At 39.6% G+C, this 22,771-nt stretch overlaps 1 protein-coding gene across 3 annotated transcripts in view; it reads left to right on the forward strand.

Annotated features, from left to right (window-relative positions):
• CPVL (carboxypeptidase vitellogenic like) overlaps positions 1-22,771 on the forward strand; it is a 97,547-nt gene that overhangs the window by 68,258 nt on the left and 6,518 nt on the right. For all 3 annotated transcript variants that reach the window (XM_073333608.2, XM_073333606.1, XM_073333607.1), the window contains exon 13: positions 4,779-4,961. In XM_073333608.2, coding sequence (XP_073189709.1) covers positions 4,779-4,961 — 183 coding nt within the window. The remainder of the gene's footprint in view (positions 1-4,778; positions 4,962-22,771) is intronic.

Genomic DNA, 22,771 nt, shown 5'->3' on the forward strand with positions numbered 1-22,771 from the left:
AACCCTATCTCCAAGGCTAAAAATTAGAAGGGAATCTAATGTTTTTCTGTTGCCAGCCATGTTTAGAATTGAGATGAGAATCATGCCTTTCAGTTTTGATGACTAAACTGCTATTTATTCCAGTGGTTAAGAAGTTTTAAAACTTCATTACATATGTTTAAAGAAGATAAGGCTGTATATTGTTGGAAGGTACAGATTACATTTTCTGCAATTTTACAGTCTAAAATTTAGTCTGTCATTTTATTCAAGGTAAAAATCACTCAGTGAAGTTTTTCTATCACCCTCATTTTTAAAGTGAGTGACAAATGTATACTGGCAAGGGCCTTCTCCCCTCGTCTAATCTCTGTCCTAGACTTTATGGAGAGCCCTGTACAAAGTTAATATAGCCTTAATTGATCATCCTAGCCTCCTGTGCATGGGTGGCGGGTGGACCCCCTCTTCGGGAAGGCTAGCTCCACAGCCCCGCCCCTGCAGCAGGAGCCCTGAGGCCACTGAGCTGGAGAAGCCCCAGGCCACCTGGAACCCTGAGATGCCTTTTCCCTCCCCCTCGTACCCCGCGCTGCCAGAGGAGCCCTGGGATGGCCTCAGTCCTGGGCCGGCCCCAGCTGGCCGGCTGACCTGAGGCCTGGCCCGAGCAGCCCCAGCCGGCCCTGAGCGCCCCAGCCCTGGCTGGCCTGTGGCAGTGGCTCCTATTATACCTGCTGCTCATGCTCCTGTGGATCCCCAAGGTGTACACCATCAAGCATTCAAAATATGATTGGTTTAAAAATCATGAGACTTTCTAAAACAAAATAAATTCATTGTTCTTTTTACTTGCCTCGTGTGTCTGAGCCTTTAAAGTTCATTTTCAAGCTTTTCTTTGCAAACATGAGGCGAGGAACTTTTTTAAATGGATGCTGTGATTCTCATGATTCCAGGAGCTGGTGCTTTAAGAAAAAATATGAATATTGTGACAGTGGATCCTCCAGTAGTTTGGGAGCCAAACCACTGGCTTTTCTGCTGGGGTGAGGACAAATGCTGCATTTCCTCTCTACTACATCCGCCAATGGAACAACTTTGGGGAAAACTTTTGTGAGGGGATCCAAATGGTTTTCTCTTCCTCTAGAGAGGATCACAGGCCTCTGATTAGCCATTTCTTCCTTGATTCTGTGGCCACAGAATAAGTTTCTACTGCAAAAGTCTGGAATAAATCTCACTTGCTTCAGCTAGCCAAACGCCTAGATGTATTTAACATTAAGTACCTGGCATCAGTCAGAGTGCAATCTGAACATGTCTTCAATCAGACTTTTTCTGTAAACTGTGGAAGACTCACAGCTGACTTTGTAGAGAATTTTGAGAGTCCGTTAGAGTCAAGCTGACATCCTCACTAGACGCTGTATGCCCTAAACAGCTAGCGATGCAGGAAAATTGTGAGGCTGAGATGGGGCAGAGCCATAGTGTTGGATATGGCCTAACTCTACCACTATTAAAATGTCTTCTGAATTTCTCATTTGGGAAGCTGACGGAGTTTCTGTGGCTCAACACCTAACTATCTAGCCTAGTACCTGTTTGTGTAATCAGGCCCAAAATACTGGGACTAATAATCACTGGTAACCAATTCCGAGAAACATACGGAAAGAGCAAAAGGTGAAATTTTAACAGCTTATTAGAGGAGTGAAATTGTGTTAAAAAGCAAGCATTTAAAAAGCAAGCTGACCTCCTATGAATTAAGTGTCATTTGTGATAGAGAAAAGTTTTTCTCCTCTGTGGTTTTGCCTCAGCATCCCTTGTATTTCTCTTTATTCTGGTTTCCACCATAACATTAGAAAGAGATTGTTTCTCTTGGGGAAAAAAATCATAAGCAATCTTACTATATTAGGAACTACACATAGAAGTAGCCATTAATCTTCCCTTTCTCACAAGTTATTTTTTTATATAGAGTAACTCGACTAGAAGAATCATTGAGAAGTGCCATTTTAAGTAATGATCTGTAGTCCATCTAAAAACTTGGTATTTGTACTAAAAAGTTCATTTTGCTGGCTTTTTTATGTAGATAAAGCTATATAAACTTTCTCTCCTAGAAGTAGATTTGTCAGTAACAAGTGATGGGACAAGTTAATGCTAGTTTAGACCGTATGTAACTTCTGTGTTAGAAATTCCATAAAGCGTATTTTATAGAAGATTTACCAGAGTTGTTTAAAGCATAATCTTGTCTGTATAATCTTGACTGCTGTTAGATCCTGATTGATAATGCTGTTCTGCGTTCTAGCCTATATTCGGGAGCACAACACAGATATAATTGTTCCCATACTGTTGAATATGACAGCTGCAGAAGATTTTTCAGTGGCCATGAGGAATCAAGGTCTTTGAGGCAAAGCTCCTTTATATAAACAATGCAATTATTTTATTGAACTAGTTTGGATGAGCCTTTATAGAAAAAGCTTTTACTTTCTAGGATTTTTGGTAACAAGGAATAAATAGCACACAGGAAATGCGTTCATATTCTCGACATATAAAGATCTTTGTTAGTTTGAACACTACCAGACTGCTGTTAGATTCTGATTGATACAAAATGTAAATACTACTTAAATACAGGATTTATAAAGAAACCTTACTCTGGAGTGAGGAAACTTTTTTTTTTTTTAAATGCAGATAATACACTTTTCCCCTCTTGTTCCTAAAGTAATATGCACACTTAATTTGAGGATTCAACAAATTTTCTTTACTCTTGCAAGTGGGAAAGTAGAAAACCTGAAACCCCTCTGTCACAGTTCAGAGCAACTGTACCTTAATTCCCCTGTATGGTAGGGCAAGGACATCTATTCCCAGGCTTCCAGCTCCCTTGGCCATCACCTTTCTTTGATGGAGACACTAATCGCTCTCTCTCTTCTGACCCGGGTATCTCCAGGCTGAACAGTTCCCTGCCTTTACTATATTATTGCCAACAAAAGACAGGCTGTCGAAGCAGGCTTCTCTTGCCTTCTCTTCAGAGGGTAATAACAGAATAATTGCAACAATTATAAGTTACCACACAGCTCTCTCTGTGCGAGCTTATTTATTCTTAGGGTAAAAGTGTTGTAGAGAAAGCATATTAAAAACAATAAAAAAGTCTACATAAATGCTCAAAAGCTTACTAGAGGTCAGTGCAATTCTGACATTGGCTCTGGAAGGTGGTTAGTCCTTCAGACCCCACAAAGAAGGTCTCTTCTATGGTCACAAGTTCATAACAGCCTCAGCTTAGAACCAGCACACAGTCCTATGGGGCTTCAGTAGGCCAAGAGCTTCCAACCTTTCCTTAAGGATTGGGGCCCTCCATGGACCAAAGGTCCTGTCCATTTGCTGGATCAGGAAGAAGGCCCTGAGTCATCTTAAAACTCAGGGTATTTATTCAAAAGTCCTTTCTAGTCTGTTGGTCCCCGGAGAATCCAGATTTGGTAATTGAACTGTCCTCTGGTAACCAGTGATCAGCAGACAAATGGTCCCCCACCTCAGGGCAAAGCTTCAAAAGTTGTTTGTATTTGGGGGGTTTGCAATCCAGTTCTATCCCGTACTTCCTAGGAATTCTACTTTACGTATTTTCCCAAAAGATCAAACATTGTTTAGCGCACAGTCTTTTGAAGTTCACATTGTCTCCTAGAGATTGCATTAATCCTTCCTCCTCCTAAAGAAGTCCCACAATGGTACAAAAACATTTGCATTCCAATACAATGGACTACATGGATATTAAATGTAATTAAGTAAGGTTTAATTTAATTCCATAAGGTTTGCCTGGGATATTGTCTCATGTGTCACCCTCCCCCACAAAAAAACTTTGCCCCATCAGAGAGAGCCAGAAGACATCCACTGGTTTGAACACCTATCTATGTGTAGTTTGTTGCTTTGTGGTTAGTAGTGCTCCCATCATGATCCACTTTCTGCATATGCTCAGGCCCAATGTCAAAGGGTTAATGGCATTTATTAATATGTCAAACTTTTTATGTAAGCAGTATTTTTAAGGAAACACTAAATCTTAAACTAAACATATATTTTAACTTAAGTTCTCATCCTGATTTTATTTATATACCACTATATTTATACCATACTTCTTTGCTATTCTTGTGAAAATTATACCTTTTTGCCTGAATAGAGGTGTTAAAGTGCATCACAGAAATGTCTGATGTGGTATTTCTTAATCACTGTTACCACTCTGTTGTTTCCACAGAAGTGAGTAATAAAAATCCTACCAGCCATTATAGAAGTCCTGATTCAACTACAGTTTTGAGAATGCTAAATCCCTGGCTGCCTTGGACTATCTACTTTTTCTAAACTTCAATCATAGATTGAGCTTTTGCATTGGCTTTCAGTAATAAAAATGCACATATCGCAGATATAACTATTCATAGTCAAATAACATGCTATCTTCAGGAGCCGAGAGCCCTCAGTTTTGATTGACTCTTAGAAGACTATTGAGACAGTTGTGTGAAAACAAATCTTGCAATATCTGGATTTCTCAGGTCTTTTGGGCATAGTATGGGTACTGCAATGTTGGTGGTGGTGGTTGATCTCCTCCTGGAGAAAGAGAGAGAGAACATGGCTGAAATTCTGAGCAGCCCAGAAATCACATGCAGAGGCCAGTTGTGGGAGACAAAGATGGCTTTAAGTCATGTTTGTGTCTTTGAAATTTCAGACTACTCCACTCCAGAGGTTCATGTGGCCACCCAGGGCCTAATTGTGCTGAAGCTAAAGGTTACTGTGGAGCTAAATTTTGTTTAACTGAGCTTTACAGTTTATTTAATATTGACTGCTTTGTCGTCTTCCAGGTTCTGTTATACAATGGGCAGCTTGATATCATAGTAGCAGCTCCACTGACGGAACGCTTTCTACGTACTGTGCCATGGAGCAAAGTGGAAGAATACAAAAATGCTGAAAGACTTATATGGAGGATCCATCCCCTTGACAAAGAGGTAGCTGGTTATGTGCGCCAAGCTGGTGAATTCTATCAGGTAAAGAAAGGAAGCTCTTGAGACACGGACTCTATATAAGCAGTTGTTGTCTATGCTGAGGATATTATCTTATATATTTAGGTTCCTTCAGGTCAGGTTGTACAGTAGCCTGCTACTATAATGGTAGTAGATGATACCACCTGTGATTGACAGCCTCGGGAAGTGCCAATGACTTTGGATGAATGAGCATTTTAGGAGGATAGTGGCACCCCAGATGGAGGAAATGTTATTGAAAGGTGGAAGAGTTAAACCACAGTTTAACCAATGGCAACCACAAACTGGTGGGAAGGCAACAAGAAACCACCCTCTCTATTTTTTTCCGATGAGAACTATCATGGAAGAACAAAGGTAACATGATCCACGTGTGGCGCTGGACAGTGAGACCACCCCACCACACAGACCTGAAGGCATAACAAATTATACGGGGGAGAAAGTTCCAGCCAGTAAGAGTGGTGGTTGCAGTTATAATGGTGCTGCACCAAATCCTTTGAGGAGTACGGTGCCTGATAATTGCACCAAGGAAAAGAATGATCTGAACCTTCATAAATGAATCATCACAGTAAGAACATGGAATGTGAGGAGTCTGTGTGAAGGGAAGGTTGTCCTTGTGACCAGTGAATTGGAAATATGTAAGATTGATGTATGTGGAATCTGAAAGCTGTGATGGAATGGTAGAGTTTGTTTCATGGAAATGGGTGGGTATGTGGTGTACTACTCAGGATCCAAGACCGTGAGGAAAAAATAGGGTTGCATGTATCTTATCCAAGGAGAGATCAAAGTGTGTGTTTGGATATAATCCAATCGGAGATAGAATCATTACGATTCACCTTCAAGTAAACCTAATTAATAAGTAGATCATACAGGTTTATGCCCCTGTGAAAGCAGCTCACGCCACCACAGTTGAGTTCTATGAACAGTTTGAAGAGAGACTCATTAAAACACCAAGCAAAGACCTCATCCTTGTATTTGGAGACCTGAACCTGAAAGTTGGAGCTGCAAGCGCTCATGAAGAAGTAATGGGAAACAATGGTCTGGATTTACAAAATGAGAGAAAAAGGTGTTTAGTTGAATTCTGCTGTTCTAATCATCTGGTCATTACAAACACAATCTTACCCAACATCTTAGATGTATATTTACATCATCTGACAGCATGACCAATAACCAAATGGACTATGTAATGATACAGGGATGCTGGAGATTGTGTGCAATGAATAAACACTTGTCCAAGTACAGACTGCAGGTTAGGTTATCAACTATTATCCTGAAGCCCTGAAACCTAAAATTGCAATTTAAAAATATAAGATGTTCAGCAGGTCCACAACATCTGGACCTGTCCAAAATCACCAAAAACTACATGACTTCTGTTCCGATCAAGATTGAGTCATTGTCATAAGTGAAAGAGGAAAACAATGTGAATGAACTTTGGAATCAAATGAAAGCTATCATGCTTAAAGGTACCAAAGCACACATTTTGAAAAGTCAGGGTTGGACTGCACCATGGTTAACAGAGAAGGTGTTTTGAGCTGTCAAAGAAACAATACAGAGTGAAAGAGAGTGGCTTGGAGACTAAAGAATGTAGGAGAGAATACAAGGTATTGAGCAGACAGATTCAAAAGCAGACTAGACGAGTGAATGCGTCAGGGCAAAATTCAAGGAACTTGAAAATTACAGAGGGTAATAATACAGAAGGTATGTTCACAGTGGTCAGACTTCTTACTAAAAAAGTTTTCCCTGCAACCAAGCATAATAAAAGACCATGAAGGCAGAGTTCTTACTGAAGGTGATATTAAATGCAGATAGAGATTGTGCCAATCTGCATGCCTCATCAGAGCCACTTGTGATACAGGAGTACAGAGCCAGAGCATCAATCCTGTAAGAGGAAATAGGGCGTGCTATTATGAAAATGTAGCCTGGGAAAGCACCAGGGGTACATAAAGTACCCGTAGGATTGCTAAAAGTGATTGGTGACTATGATATTGATCTTGTGGAAAATTTGCAGTGACATATAGATGACTAGACATTGGCCGGACCACTGGACAAAGGGAATATTTTTGCCGTTGCCAAACAAATGGGATATAACAGAGTGCAGCAATTCTACCAGTTTCCTGATACTGAATGCAAATAAAGTGCTGCTCTACGTAATTCGGGATTGAATGAAGCAGAACTATCACCACCACAAGTATAATCACCTACTGATTGTGTTTCATTGACTACTTCCAAATGTTTGACATGACCATCTGTGGAGGATACTAGTAAACATGCAGAGTTCAGTCTCTACTGTCAACAGACCCACAGTGCAAACAGAATTAAGTGATGGTGAGTGGTTTTTCACTGGGTGTGACACAAGTGTGCATTCTGCCCCAAGTCTTTTCAACATGTATGCAAAATGTATTAAGATACAAGCCCTGGAAGATTTGGATAAAGTAGAAGGAGCTGGGATTTCCATGGGTGGACACTTCTTAACCAATCTCAGATGTGCTGATGGTATGACACTCTTTACTGCAGCCATCAATGCAATTCAACAAATGCTGGAGTCTCTAAAAACTGTTAGTGAGGAATGTGGACTATTCCTGAATGTGTGGCAAAAATGAAATGTATTTTACATTGACACAATCAGTAACAACAGGATGCAAGCAGACATGACGATTAACAGTTAAGCTGTAGAAGCAGTAGGTGAACTTAGTTATCTGGGATCATACACATCCAACCAAAGAAGCTACTCCAAAGAAATCTGAAGAAGACTTGGGCTGTCTTGCTCAGCCATGGCCTCCCTTACAAAAGGGTGGAAAAACTGTGGCATCTCAAAATGCATGAAGGTTTGACTGATTTTAAAAAGCATAATTTTTTCCATAATGACTCCTATGGATGTGACTCCTAGGAAATTAATGCTACTGACAAGAAGAAAATCAAAGCCTTTGAGATGTGGTGCTAGCATAGGATCTTCTGCATCTTCTTTTCCAACCAGGAGATAAAGCTTATGTTAGAAATATTATTGGAGAGAAGTGGACTCTGTTTTCAGAAATCAACAGGTACAAACATATGTACTTTGGTCATATCCATGCATTAAGATGGAAATAACCTTGAGCAAATTATCATGGAAAGATTGGTGGCAGGTCATGGTAGTAGGGGAGGACCCACAAGGAGACTGGTAGATGGTGTGCGACAGATCGTGGGAGTTTAGCTGTTTAGTGTGCAAAGTTAGCAATAGATTGAGACAGCTTCCAAAAATTCTGCTATGATATCACCAGTATTCAGGCATGAATAAATTAACTCTACTTACTTATCCTAAAGAAGGATACATTGTATGGTCAATTTTTTGATAGATAAGTCTGTACATGTGCAGCGATCTGGCTGAAATGAAAAGTGGAAAGGCCAGGAAAAAATAAACTGGCATGTTTGTTTTGAAGTTTTTGTCATTGATGCTTCAGTAACTTTCTGCATGAAGAGCAATTTTTTATGGTGTTACATTAATTTTTTGGAGTTTGGTTTTTAGAAGCACAGTAAGTAATACTATGGAGAGCTAAAATCTCATACATCCCCCAACTAGACCCAGGGGCTGCCTAGGAAGTTGATAGAAAGCAAGAGCTCAGCGATGACACTACAGCAACACAAAGGACCAAGCCAACAGACCTTCAGTGACAGCTTGAGTCCCATAAGAAACAATGATTGCTTGCCCCTACTCTCAGGTTAAAAACTTCTTTAAGGCCCCAATTCGGAAAGGTACTTCATTGGGACTGTTTGCATACTTAAAGTTTAGGCATGTGCTTAGGCCACACTTTGAAAAAGTATTTAAAGATGGAGACCCAAGTTATGTTTACAAAGGTTGGTTTGGGTCCTTTATGGTATCTCCTATGTTCAAAACTGTTATCACAGCACTAAAAATGGAACCAGATACCATGTTTAAAGCATATCTGTAGTTAGTTTTTGCTTTTCAAACATGACATCCCATGACCTTCATTAAAAAGTGAGTTGGCCAAACTATAGCTCTAACTATATAATATTTTACCATTATATGTTATACCATTATATAGCAATGTGGCTAACTCTTGCAGGTAATTGGAGATCACAGGCATCAGGGATTGGACCCTGGATGTTGGTGACAATTGCCAACACTCCTTTGTAGTGGATTTTGTTGTTCTTTGCTTTTCAAAATTGGAAATTTGCCAGTATATGAGCACATGCTAGCTCTGAAGTATAGCTATGAAATATGAGCGTCCAAGACCACTTTGGGTAATATTAAAGTTGGCAAAATGCTCAAATAATGTCCTGATATATAAAGAATATTTATAAGCAAAGTCAAGCCTGTGGAACTAGTTGGCAGCTTCTGTTCTTCCTGGTACCATCACAAATGATACGTTGTTAGTAATCTCACCAGAAAGACTATAAACCCTGAAGTGGTATCTTGAGGTAGGGACAGACATGGGTTTGAGATTGTTGGAGTGTAAGAAAATAAATGTATTCTCCTAAATAATACTTGCAGTAGCTTTTTGTAGAGTCTCTTACACTCATCTTTCATACTTCAATTGTTCTCTCAATTATTTTTAGTAACTTCTTGGTCTTATTAGGAAAAGAAACTTATTTAGAATGAATTTGACTTGAATCTCTTCTGCCTGAACAAGAAACAGTTAAAACGAAAAGAACCAGAACACACTCACACTCTCTCTCCCCTGCCCTCGCCCCCCCCCCCAATGCTACTATTGGGGACACACACTCATACTCATGCTATAATTAGAGCCAAGAATAATTTCATCAGCAACTTCAAGGATCCCATTCAGAGGGTCATCCGTAAAAATGATGGCCCTGGAGAACACAGACATCCCACATATTTGTTAATGATTCAGTTTGAATTTGCTATATGTTTTTCTTCTGAAAACTGTCTTTCCCCGGGACAAAGTACAGCATGTGCAGCAGCCCTGCAGGCTTCTCAGCATACCTGTGCTCTTGTTCTCCTCCCACTTTCATTGTAGCTGCCAATAAAAGTGCCTTTTCAATTACATGTTTTTTGTTGATCCTGTCCAGTAAGAAGTATTGATATCTACATTTCATTTCACATAGAGCAGAGAACAGCTGATCAGTGTTTCCATAAAAACAATGAGGAGTCCAATGGCACCTTAAAGACTAACATTTATTTGGGCATAAGCTTTCGTAGGTTAAAAAACCCACTTCTTCAGATGCATGGAGTGAAAATTACAGATACACGCATAAATATACTGGCACATGAAGAGAAGGAAGTTACCTTACAAGTGGAGAACCAGTGTTGATGAGGTCAATTCAGTCAGGGTGGATGTGGTCCACTCCCAATAACTGATGAGGCGGTGTCAATACCCACAATATGCCAACATTTTTATGGCCGACTTAGAGCAACGCTTCCTCAGCTCTCATCCCCTAATGCCCCTCCTCTACTTGATATACATTCACAGAATCCTAGAATCATAGACTTTAAGGTCAGAAGGGACCATTATGATAGTCTAGGCTGACCTCCTGCACGACGCAGGCCACAGAATCTCACCCACCAACTCCTGTAACAAACCCCTAACTTATGTCTGAGCTATTGAAGTCCTCAAATCGTGGTTTAAAGACTTCAAGGTGCAGAGAATCCTCCAGCAAGTGACCCCTGCCCCATGCTGCAGAGGAAGGTGAAAAAACCCCAGGGCCTCTGCCAATCTGCCCTGGGGGAAAATTCCTTCCCAACCCCAAATATGGTGATCAGCGAAACCCTGAGCATGTTGGCAAGACTCACCAGCCAGACACCCAGGAAATAATTCTCTGTCGTAACTCAGATCCCACCCCATCTAATTTCCCATCACAGGCCATTGGGCATATCTACCACTAGTAGTCGAAGATCAATTAATTGTCAAAATTAGGCTATCCCATCATATCATCTCCTCCATAAACTTAATCAAGCTTTGTCTTGAAGCCAGACATGTCGTTTGCCCACACTGCTTCCCTTGGAAGGCTGTTCCAGAACTTCACTCCTCTGATGGTTAGAAACCTTCATCTAATTTCAAGTCTAAACTTCCTGATGGCCAGTTTATATCCATTTGTTCTTGTGTCCACATTGGTACTGAGCTTAAATAATTCTTCTCCCTCCATGGTATTTATCCCTCTGATATATTCATAAATAGCAATCATATCTCCTCTCAGCCTTCTTTTAGTTAGGCTAAACAAGCCGAGCTCATTGAGTCTCCTTTCATAAAACAGGTTTTCCATTCTTCGGATCATCCTAGTAGCCCTTCTCTGTACCTGTTCCAGTTTGAATTCATCCTTCTTAAACATGGGAGACCAGAACTGAACACACTATTCCAGATGAGGTCTCACCAGTGCCTTGTATAATGGTACTAACACCTCCTTATCTCTCCTGGAATTACCTTGCCTGATCCCAAGACCGCATTAGCTTTTTTCACAGCCATATTACATTGGCAGCTCACAGTCATCCTGTGATCAACCAATACTCCGAGGTCCTTCTCCTCTGTTACTTCCAAGTAATGTGTCCCCAGTTTATAACAGAAATTCTTGTTATTAATCCCTAAATGCATGACCTTGCACTTTTCACTATTAAATTTCATCTTACTACTATTACTCCAGTTTACAAGGTCATCCAGATCTTCCTGTATGATATCCCGGTCCTTCTCTGTATTGGCAATACCTCCCAGCTTTGTGTCATCCGCAAACTTTATTAGCACATTCCTGCTTTTTGTGCCAAGGTCAGTAATATAAAAAGATTGGTCCCAAAACTGATCCTTGAGGAACTCCACTGGTAACCTCCTTCCAGTCTGACAGGTCACCTTTCAGTGTGACCCGCTGTAGTCTCCCCTTTAACCAGTTCCTTATCCACCTTTCAATTTTCATATTTGACCCATCTTTTCCAATTTAGCTAATAATTCTGCACGTGGAACCGTATCAAATGCCTTACTGAAATCGAGGTAAATTAGATCTACCGCATTCCCTTTGTCTAAACAATCTGTTACCTTCTCAAAGAAGGAGATCAGGTTGGTTTGACACGGTCTACCTTTTGTAAAGCCATGTTGTATTTTGTCCCAATTACCATTGATCTCAATGTCCTTAACTACTTTCTCCTTCAAATATTTTTCCAAGACCTTGCATACTACAGATGTCAAACTAACAGGCCTGTAGTTACCTGAATCGCTTTTTTTACCTTTCTTAAAAATAGGAACTATGTTAGCAATTCTCCAGTCATACGGTACAACCCCTGAGTTTACAGATTGGTTAAAAATTCTTGCTAACAGGCTTGCAATTTCATGTGCCAGTTCCTTTAATATTCTTGGATGAAGATTATCTGGGCCCCCCGTTTTAGTCCCATTAAGCTGTTCGAGTTTGGCTACCTCAGATGTGATAATATCTACCTCCCATTTGTCATCCTACCATTATCCCTAAGCTCCTCATTAGCCTCATTAAAGACTGAGGCAAAGTATTTGTTTAGATATTGGGCCATGCCTAGGTATCCTTAACCTCCACTCCATCCTCAGTGTTAAGCAGTCCCGCTTCTTCTTTCTTTGTTTTCTTATTTATATGACTATAGAACCTTTTACTATTGCTTTTCATTCCCTTTGCAAGGTCCAACTCTACATGGCTTTTGGCCTTCCTCACTTAATCCGTACATGTTCTGACCTCAGTAAGGTAGCTTTCCTTGCTAATCCCTCCCTTGTAGGCTTTCTGCTTTTTCTTAATCACCTCTCTGAGATGCTTGCTCATCCAGCTTGGTCTACAACTCCTGCCTATGAATTTTTTCCCCTTTCTTGGGATTCAGGCTTCTGATAGTTTCTGCAGCTTTGACTTGAAGTAATTCCAGGCCTCCTCCACCTTTAGATCCACAAGTTTTTCGGTCCAATCCACTTCCCTAACTAATTTCCTTAATTTTTTAAAGTTAGCCTTTTTGAAATCAAAAACCCTAGTCACAGATCTATTTTTGTTTATACTTCCATTTAGTTTGAACTGAATTAGCTCATGATCACTCGAACCAAGGTTGTCCCCTATAATCATTTCTTCTATGAGGTCCTCACTGCTCACCAAAACCAAATCTAAAATGGCATCCCCTCATGTCAGTTCATCAACTACTTGGTGAAGGAATCCATCGGCTCTCATATCCAGATCTTCATTATATGGACCCACAGGAAGGAGGCCCTTGAAGAATTCCACCTGGATTTCAACAGTTTCCACCCCACCACCAACCTCAGTCTGGACCAGTCCACACAAGAGATCCAGTTCTTGAATACTACAGTGCAAATAAGTGATGGTCACATAAACACCATCCTACACTGGAAACCTACTGACCCGTTATCCTTACCTACATACCTCTAACTTCCATCCAGGACACACCACACGATCCATTGTCTACAGCCAAGCCCTAAGATACAACCATATTTGTTTCAATCACTCAGACAGAGACAAACACCTACAAGATCTTTTTATCAAGCATTCTTAAAACTACAATACCCACCTAGGTAGATGTCTGGGCTCAGGCTCTGGGACCCTGTTAGGGGGTGAGGATCTTAATGCCTGGGCTTCAGCCTGAGCCTGGATGTCTGTCCTGAAATTTTATGACCTTGCAAGACCAAGTCTGCAGGTATGGGCCAACCGTGGATGTTTTATTGAAGTGTAGACATTCCTGGAGAGAGAAGGTGTTGCAGGTGGGACGGCAGATGCACTCAGACATTGAAGGGAGTAAGAAGGCTCCTCCAGGGCCCTGAGTCAGAGGGGTAAAGACACCAGCAGGAAGGAGATCTGTGGAGAATGCAGAGAATGTCAAACTCCAGGCAAGAAACACTAGGAAAGCAGGAAGACAGGGCCCATTTTGAAATTGTGGGAAGACTGGAGCTTTTGAAAGACTTTGTGCAGGATTTAATAAATTGATCCCCAGAAATGGGGTTTGTTTTGAATATCTGGATGGTGTGGGCTTTTTAATGGACCCTAAGCAGAAGGGGAAGCTAACGCAAGACACTGCAGAGCTACCTATAGCCAGCAGGGGGCACTCCAGAGTGGCACACTCTTACGCATGCTGAATTGTGTTAAGGAGACTTGTAGGTTTGCCCTATGTTCATGCTAGCACTGTTCCACAAGTAACACTAGTGGCATTGTGGGAGATTTTGAAAGGCCACAGATGTGGAACAGCAGTAGGAGGACTAGATGAACTGTTCAGCCAGTGTGCGTGCACGCTAGCACTGAAATACTTCAGGATGAAATGGTATTTAGTTCTGCTGAAGTTTAGTCTACCCCAAATGGCATCTAACACATTTTTAAACTATCTGGGAATTGCTTTTGTGTGTGGATGTGTTTTAGCTGGAACAAATGGTATTTGACACAATACACTTCTGTAGATTAGGCCTTAGAATGCCTTCTGTTCTCCTTTCTGTACTCTTTTTTTTGTGTGTGTGTGTCTGACCCTGTCTTGAGTGTTTTGCCAGGCTCCCTGATGTAAAGTATTTTTTCGGAAAGGCCAATGTGCTGAAAGTCTCTTCTAATTTAGACCATAATTAAAGGAGAAAGGGGCACTTAAAGGTAGCTTATTGCCAAAATCAAAGGCCTTTGGCAAACTTCAGCACATGATTTGCTCTTCCCAGGAATATCAAATAAATCTAGGATTAAAAGATATTCTAACATTGCATAATATGCAGTGAAAGAAATGAGAATCACATGTGTTTGTGATAAGAGGTGTTTAAACTCTGTATCCAGGTCTTTGCATTTTATTTAGGTGATTTTAAAACTTTGGCAGAGATCCTCTACTCTTACTGCTGAACTATAAAATAGAATTGTTCTGCAGTAACAAAAGCATTCTCTGTGGAACTTGGATCTGTAGACTATATATATATAACAAGTGTGTGGTAATGGAAAAAATGGACTATAATCATGATGGACCTTCTCTTTGGTATTAGTCGCATAAAACAGAAGCATGTGTCTGTGCCAAAAATGAAACCTTATTTTCTGCCAAGCTCTCTGATTCTTAACTTAAACTACAGTATGTTAGACTCCAGTGTAAATCCTTTCTATTAATTAGAAGGGAGGAAAACACACCAGTTTAACTAACTATATTTTTTAAAATGTATCTGATTTAAACTAATGGAATCCCTTAATTTAAAGAGACTAATTTTAAGACTTACCAATTTAAACTAGTTGCTTAATCAATTTATCTTAAATGTGTATACGTCTAGGTGTTTACACCAGTTTAACTAGATTTTAAAATAGATTAACTAAATCTAGTTAAACTGGTGCATTTTTTTTTTTTTAGTATGGTCCTGGACAAGGAAAAGGAGGGGATGAAGATCTAAGAACAAGAGACTTCATAAATTAGCTTCCCTCTTGTAGTTCTCTCAGAGAAAACTTATGTAGGTTTCACCAAACACCAAAGCTTTAAGTCAATGAAGACGTGAGATCAGCACATTGTGGTGTGGTGTTTGGGGCAGAACAAATAACTTCCCTTAACATTCATATTGGGTGCTGGAACCCACTGATATATATGTAAGAATATGAATCTGATCACATTTGATGAATCTGCACACCTCTTCAGGGTCTACTTTTTTATAGTATTTTAAAGACCGACTACAGGAATCTCATGGCAATCCCAATCGAGGACACAGCGGAGATTGGGAATAGTTGCAATTTTATCTCCTGATGATGTGTTTCTAGATGTAGATAAATGTAAAAATAAAATGGTAACAATGCTTTTAATCTAAATCTAAATTTTAATAGCTTACCACAGAAGCAACACCCATGCTAAGGCCCTTTTTCAGTCTGTGGGAATTGTACAACTATACCTGGAAAATGTATAGTTGACTCTGTTCAATCATTTAAAAAAAAATTAAGAGTCCTAGTGTAACCATTTGTAACCATTTCAGAGGGAACATCATTATCCAGATGGACAATTTACATCCCAGCTTCCTGCCCTGTATCTCCATTGTCTAGGCAAAACTTCACAAGTCCTTAGTGTATTTGCCAATAATTTTCCCCTCGAGATTAAAATGTCTGTTGGTCAGAACTTGGATAAAATCCGAGCCAGTACCCTCAGTTTTATCCAAGTCCTACAGGAAAAATTATTTAATCAGAATAATTACAAATGCAAGAGTTCTACTAACGGAACAGACTGTTTGATATGACTTAAAAGTATTTGGCCTCAATTCAGCAAAGTACTTAAGTCTTATGACCCATTGTACTTGATCAACTTTTGCTTAAGCATGTTACTGAATCTGGGGGTCCTTGTGAGGATTTTATAGATTGCTGTAGCTGTTTTGCGGTAAGCAGTATCAGTAAACATGCAAAGAAAGGGAGGTTGTTTTTGATGGAAGAAAGAAACTACTAAGTAGATTTGGGATAATTAAGAACAGCTAGTTCTCAGGAAGAAAAACTTGGCTTTGTTATGGTAATTGTTAAACTGCAGACAACACTTGGCTCCTGCCATGAAGAGCAACTGAACTAGGTTCCTGATTAGAGCTAGGTGAAATTTTTTTGGACAAAACTCTTTTTGAGGAAGAAAATGGAGGTTCAGCAACACTGAAATGTGTTGCAAATTCATGTCTGCTTTGCCTAATTGCTCATGTTGGGAGGGGTGGAAGAAAGCAAAATTCTAAAAAGTCAAAATGCTTTCTTTCAACTTTTTTGAAATGAAATATTTCAATTTACTGTTCCATATGACTTTTTTCATTTAGAAATTTCCTTCAGTTTTATTTTTAAAATGTTCAAAAATGTTAAGCTTGAAATTGAAACAAACTGATTTGTTCAACCCAAAATTGATGTATTGATTTTTTTTTTTTAATTGGCAGTGAACCATAATATCTGTTACTAGTATATCTGTGTCCCTGATGTCAGGCACAGAGACAACTCTTCATGCAAAAAAACTGCAGACAGATTGGATTTAATATCTGCGTTGTGCATTCCCTTTGAATATTTGGTATAGATTATTCTTAAATCTGTGCCCGTGCACATACATGGAACATTGATGTATACATGTTTGGTACTGATTAGACTCTAGTTTTAGGTAACTTTTTCTTTCAACTCGAATGTACAGCATACATTTATTTTATGAATCCACTAATAAGAAACTCTGTTATCTGTACTAAACAGTGCAATTAGACTGGCCCTAATTGAGCAATGTAATTCTTTGTTCAGGTAATACAATATACATTGAATCAGCCATTCTAGAAATATCTTTCCTAAAATAAGAAACCAGTGAGCTTAATCCTCCCCCTTTTTGAACTAAATTTTAAAATATCACTATTGACCTGTTCCAGTCTGTGAAATCTATTTCACAGAAGAAGTGACTCCCATATGACCAAAACAAAATAGTATTTGTCCTCTTAATGTAAAAATCAAATGTGACAAATGATTTGTAGCTTTATCTGTAGAGTCACAGATTTTTAAGACTAGCATAGAGGGTTGTGATCATCTAGTTTGACTTTCTACTATAGAACTTCCCTGAATTAATTCCTGTTTGAACTAGAGCATATTTTTAGAAAAACATCTAATCAATAAAAATAAATCCAATCAAAATCCAGTACGCTTCTGTTGGGTTAAATTCTGCTTATCCACCTGCAAGCCCACTGATTTCTGAGAGATTGCACAGATGTTGCTGGGTAGAAACTTGCCTTTTTGTTATCTATTGTGCTGTCACCAAAGACCGACAATAGTTGAGGCTTCTTGGGCTATCCTAAAATTGAGTGTCACAACATTGTGCATTGTTCTTAACACCCTATGAAGTGCAACAGTATTAGTGCTGAATGAATAATTCACAGTGAACATGTTTTACTAATTAATTTAGTCTTTCTATCTGTGGAATCTGTATAAGCAAGTTGCAATGTCTTTTACTCTTTTATTTTCCAAAGTTTTCATTTCAGTTTTCACTGATTCTGAATATTCTATTTTAGCTGTTTCTTAGCTGCAGTTTCACAGTTTTGCAGTTTCTGTGTTGGGTGAGCATGCAAGCAAATACTAAAATTAGCATCGAAATCTACTTTCACAGATAACTCTGCTGGTTGGCAGGATCACTGAAATGTTCATGGAATTAATGCAAAAAAGTGTGCACATTTTTAATAAATATTTCAAAGTATCCCCCTCTCAACCTAACGACTACCTTAGGCTGCAAGCAAGAACCACGTCATCTTATGTTTGTAGAGCTCTTAGCACAATGAGGCCTCAATCTTGATTGGAGCATGTAGGCACTATTGTCTCATAAATATTTTTGATGATAAAGTGGGTATGATCATGGGTGAAATGAATTAATTTTAGAAGTCAACCAGTATTTGTGTAAAATATATTATTTACCCAACTATAATTCATTGATAGACTGTCATATGAGTAGATTAAGCCTACACAGGATTTTTGTTTGCTGTATAATATGGATGGATTTAAATCACAAATACAATTTTTGGTAACCCTCAATTTATTTAGGCCATGTCTACACTAGAGACCTTACAGCAGCACGGTTGTACTGCTGCAACTGCTCCGCTGTAAGGTCTCCAGTATCTCCAAAGCTCTCCCCTTGGCGTAATTAAACTACCCCCAATGAGTGGCAGTAGCTATGTTGGTGGGAGAGCATCTCCCGCTGACACAGCACTGTCCACACCAGCGTGTCTCTCGGTGTAACTTATGTCTGTCAGGGTGGGTGAGCGACATATGTTTTACTGACAAAAGTGCTAGTGTAGACATAGCCTTAGAAACTCCAGATTCCCATGATCATAGGCTCAATAATCAGGAAATATTCTGCTCCTGGGATGTCGGTTGTACTGGAATGCAAGCAATGCAGCTGATGACTAATCTATAAAATACAAGTGTAGCCACAACAAATAGCTTATGTAATAACATGTATAGTATGCACTTAGTACTTGTAGGGTGGAGAACTGCTGCAGTGACCCCTACTGGGAGGAAGGGTCAAACTGGCCGGCCATGAATTCCCTTGTTCTAAAATTAGCTAAGACGACTGTGTGTTTGTGTGTGTGTGAGAGAGAGAGAGCAGCTAAACTTTTTTATTTTTTTCACAGCTGAAAATAGCAGCAAGATTCAAATATAAATGGTATTTATATCAATAGCGAGTGTCCATTAATGTTGCCATAGAATAGACGCTGCTTTTGATACCATTGACCTTGAGGTATGGTGACTTTGATTATCTGTCATCCCTTATTTCCTTTCCTTTATTTCCTTTCCTTTCCTTTATTTATATAAATCTACTCTTTTTTTGAGAGAGAGAGAGAGAACCTGGCGATGTGGGTGGTCTTTCCAGCTCGAGCCTGAACATCTACACTGCAATTTTTAGCCAATAGCATGAGCCCTGCAAGCCTGAGTCAGTTGACCCAGGCTCTGAGACTTTCTGCTGCAGGTCCTTTTTTTTTTTTTTTTTTTCCCCCCTCCACAGTGCAGACATACCCACAGTGTCCTGTGCTTGGATCTATTACTCCATCTTTTCCTATTAGGTACAGGCTGAGATGTGGCCGTTTAAATTAGAACACAATACTTTTTTTTTCTATAGCTGTGAAAACGTTCTTGTTTTAGCTAACTGAGTGTGTGGAAGATCCATGGCATTTTGAGGTGAGTGACAGAACAAAGAGTTAATAAAAGGCACTGTAGACTTTGAATTTTGAATCAAAGCAAACTAAAATATGCTACCTGGAATGTTTTACAGTCTTAGCTAAAATATTAATCTTTCATTGAGTTAGTGGCCAGCTGACAATAAATAAGGATCTTGGAGTATAGGATTCTTCACTAATATTTTATATTTTTACTTGTTGGGTTTTTTTGTGGCAGCTGGATGTCAGGCATGAGAACCTGAGCTGAGATGCTCTTCTCACCTTTCCTTATTGGTCCAGAATCAAAACTTGCAAATTCTCTTCCCTTGTAGTACTGTTTTTACTCACCCATCCTTTTACTCATGGTGTTCTTGTTTCCCCCGATGTTAATGCCTTCATTTTCCATGTGTTTACCAGCCTTCTGTTTGAGGACTGAGGAAGTCTCTTTTCAAAGCCTAGCTTTGCCAATCCATAGTAAGCACTATAGCAGTGGTGGCCAAACTTATTGACCCTCCGAGCCGCATGCGATAATCTTCAGAAGTTCGAGAGCCTGCAAGACAGGGACAACCTTTACCCATGCATTTTTTAAAATATTAACCTCTGACTTAATGTATGATGGTTAATTACTGCTAGACTTAGAGGACTTGTGGGTCTACATCCTAGTCATAAGTCTTTGGAAATCCAGTAGATATGTTGTCAAGGCAGTACAGAGGAGCTTGGTCAGATGTCGATTTGTAAGGATTGCACAATGCTTTGATTATTATGAACTTCTCCACAGAGTGCAGTGATGCACAGCAGTATGTTGTGCCGAAAATTGAAATGAGTCGCAGGCTAGTCTACTTGAGTTGAAGATACTTTGTTCCTGGCACTTGCTTCCAGAACTCGATTGTAGACTCTGATTTCTGCATCATCTTTAGAGCCTGGTCCTCCTGGAGTTCCAGTAGTTCCATTTCTACAGTAGATGGTTCTGTATCCACAGTTTGGGGAATTGGACAGCTGTTCTTGATCACATCAACTATGAATGGTGTTAGAGGGCTTATTCCTTCACCCACTTACTTCCCTGGTCCTTCTCACATGAACAGAGAGCAACAATACCCGAAGTCCAAAGGTGCAAACAATTCGATGTTTATTGGGGTGAACTTCCAGCAAGCATGATTCCAGTTTCCTTCCTTAGTATCCTCCTTCCCAGCTCTGACACCACAGAGCCTTACACTGTGTCCCTGTTCCCATTCCTACCCTTAGCCAAACATGATTCCAACTTCCTTACTCCCATTCCCATTTCCCCCTTTAGCAAAACATGATTCCAATTTTCTTACCCCCATTCCCTGTTCCCATCTCACACACCCACATGCCCACCCACACCCAGTCACTTCCTCATTGACTACAGATTATATAGTAAAACTTGAGTTCTGCTTAGCTATACCTTAACCAATCATTTTCCTGAAATTTAACTAACCAATCCTAACATATTGTAACATGATTATGTAACCAATTATATCCCACCACCTTAATTAGTTTACACCCAGCAAAATTAATTATACAGCAGACAGGAACAATCACAGAACCAGACAGAGATTATACAGACAAACAACAGCAAAGTGGGAACTATAATGACAAGACAATACAGAAGTGAGGATTTCACATCCCAGCTATTGATAAGTGAGTTCTTGCCAGACAGGATGCTATCAAACTAAGTTTCCTTTTACATTTTCTAGGCACTTCCCTTTCTCTGGAGGTGATAGGAACTATCAGGACAGGATTGTATTCCTAACAGCCTAATAGCACCTTATTTCAGTGTGAATAGTTTGGAATGTGAGGATGTGACTGTTTGCTTCCCAGCTTATGGCTGCCTCTGCTGCTTAGCCAAAGGCCTTAGCCTAAGAACAGGGCCTCAGACTGTCACAGTAAGAGAAGGCCCTTACACCAGCAGACAGTGATTTTGATTCTTTCTTTTATACCTCTATCACTAGCCAAATGATAAGAATACATCTAAATTCTTAGAGTATAGGCCTTTACAGACAGGCCTGAATATCTATATCTTAATAAATGGGTTTACAAGAAAGGCAAAGCAGGATCTCAACTTCTGCAAATCTTCGAACCTGGCCTGAAAGTCATCAAGCAGTCCTCGTAATTTCTCTGTATTCCTCAAGTTTGTGATCTTCTACTCGATTTCAGGGAATGTGTTTACCTTACTCTTGAGATGAGGAAAGTGGTTGAAGTCTCTTGACACTATATCTTTTTGCAGAAGCTTTAACTTGTTCTGGAAGCCAAAGACTGTCTGAGTAAAGTCAGAAATAATTTTATCCTTTCCTTGGAGTGCCAAGTTGAGAGTTTACAGATGATGCATAGTATCAATGAAAAACCATCAGATCCTGCATCCATTGTTCATCTTCCAGTTGTGGATAGGACTTTTTTTCTTTTCTTTAAAGAAAGCATTGATAGGTTCCAACAGTCCCACAAACCTATTTAAGACATTGCTGGTTGATAACCACCTCACAGTAGAAAGAGACATCATTAAGTTTGTCTTCAAGATCCAGCTCTTCGATAAAAGTTTTGAACTGTCGACGAGTTTTCCCATTCGAACGGATGAAATTGACAATTTCTAGGACCGTTTTCATAATGTTGTCGTATTTGAAATGTCTGCCTGCAAGATGTTCACGATGGGTAATGCAATGAACAGGGAGAAACTCTGGAAATTTCGGATCACTTTTCAGTAGTCTGATCAGGCCTACTTTTTTTTCGCACCATTGTAGGTGCTCCAGCTGTTATAACACTGACAAGTTTATCCAGTGGTACATTGGCATTTGTTGATGCTTTGTCAAGTACATTCTTTACGTCAACACTGCAGGTTGTTTCTTTTAGTGCCACTAAGTCCAACATTTCTTCTTTCACAATTACATCCACAGAAACATAGCAAATGTCGCTATTTGTGGTTTATCTTGTATATCTGTGGATTCGTTGACAGCTAGGCTGAATGCTAGAGAATTCTTGCTTGCAACATCAGCTCTGATCTGGGAAATACACCTCTCCATAGTGTGGAGTGAAATAGCAATTTTCTTTATTAGTCATTGAAGTTTTGTGTTACTTGGATCTAAAATTGCAACCACTTCTGCAAATTTCTTCTTAACAAATTCTCCATCACAGTATGAACATTTAGCACAAGCGATATTCCATGACACAACATAACTAGCTTTAGTTGTTGTGTCAACATCCTTACTGAACGTTGAAAGTAGTGTCTGTTTTACTGTTTAGGCATAACTTTAGTGCAGTTAACTTGTTTTTCCTTAATTCTGATTCAGGAGA

The sequence above is a fragment of the Lepidochelys kempii genome, chromosome 2, assembly GCF_965140285.1.
Source record: "Lepidochelys kempii isolate rLepKem1 chromosome 2, rLepKem1.hap1, whole genome shotgun sequence".
Taxonomy (NCBI): domain Eukaryota; kingdom Metazoa; phylum Chordata; order Testudines; family Cheloniidae; genus Lepidochelys; species Lepidochelys kempii.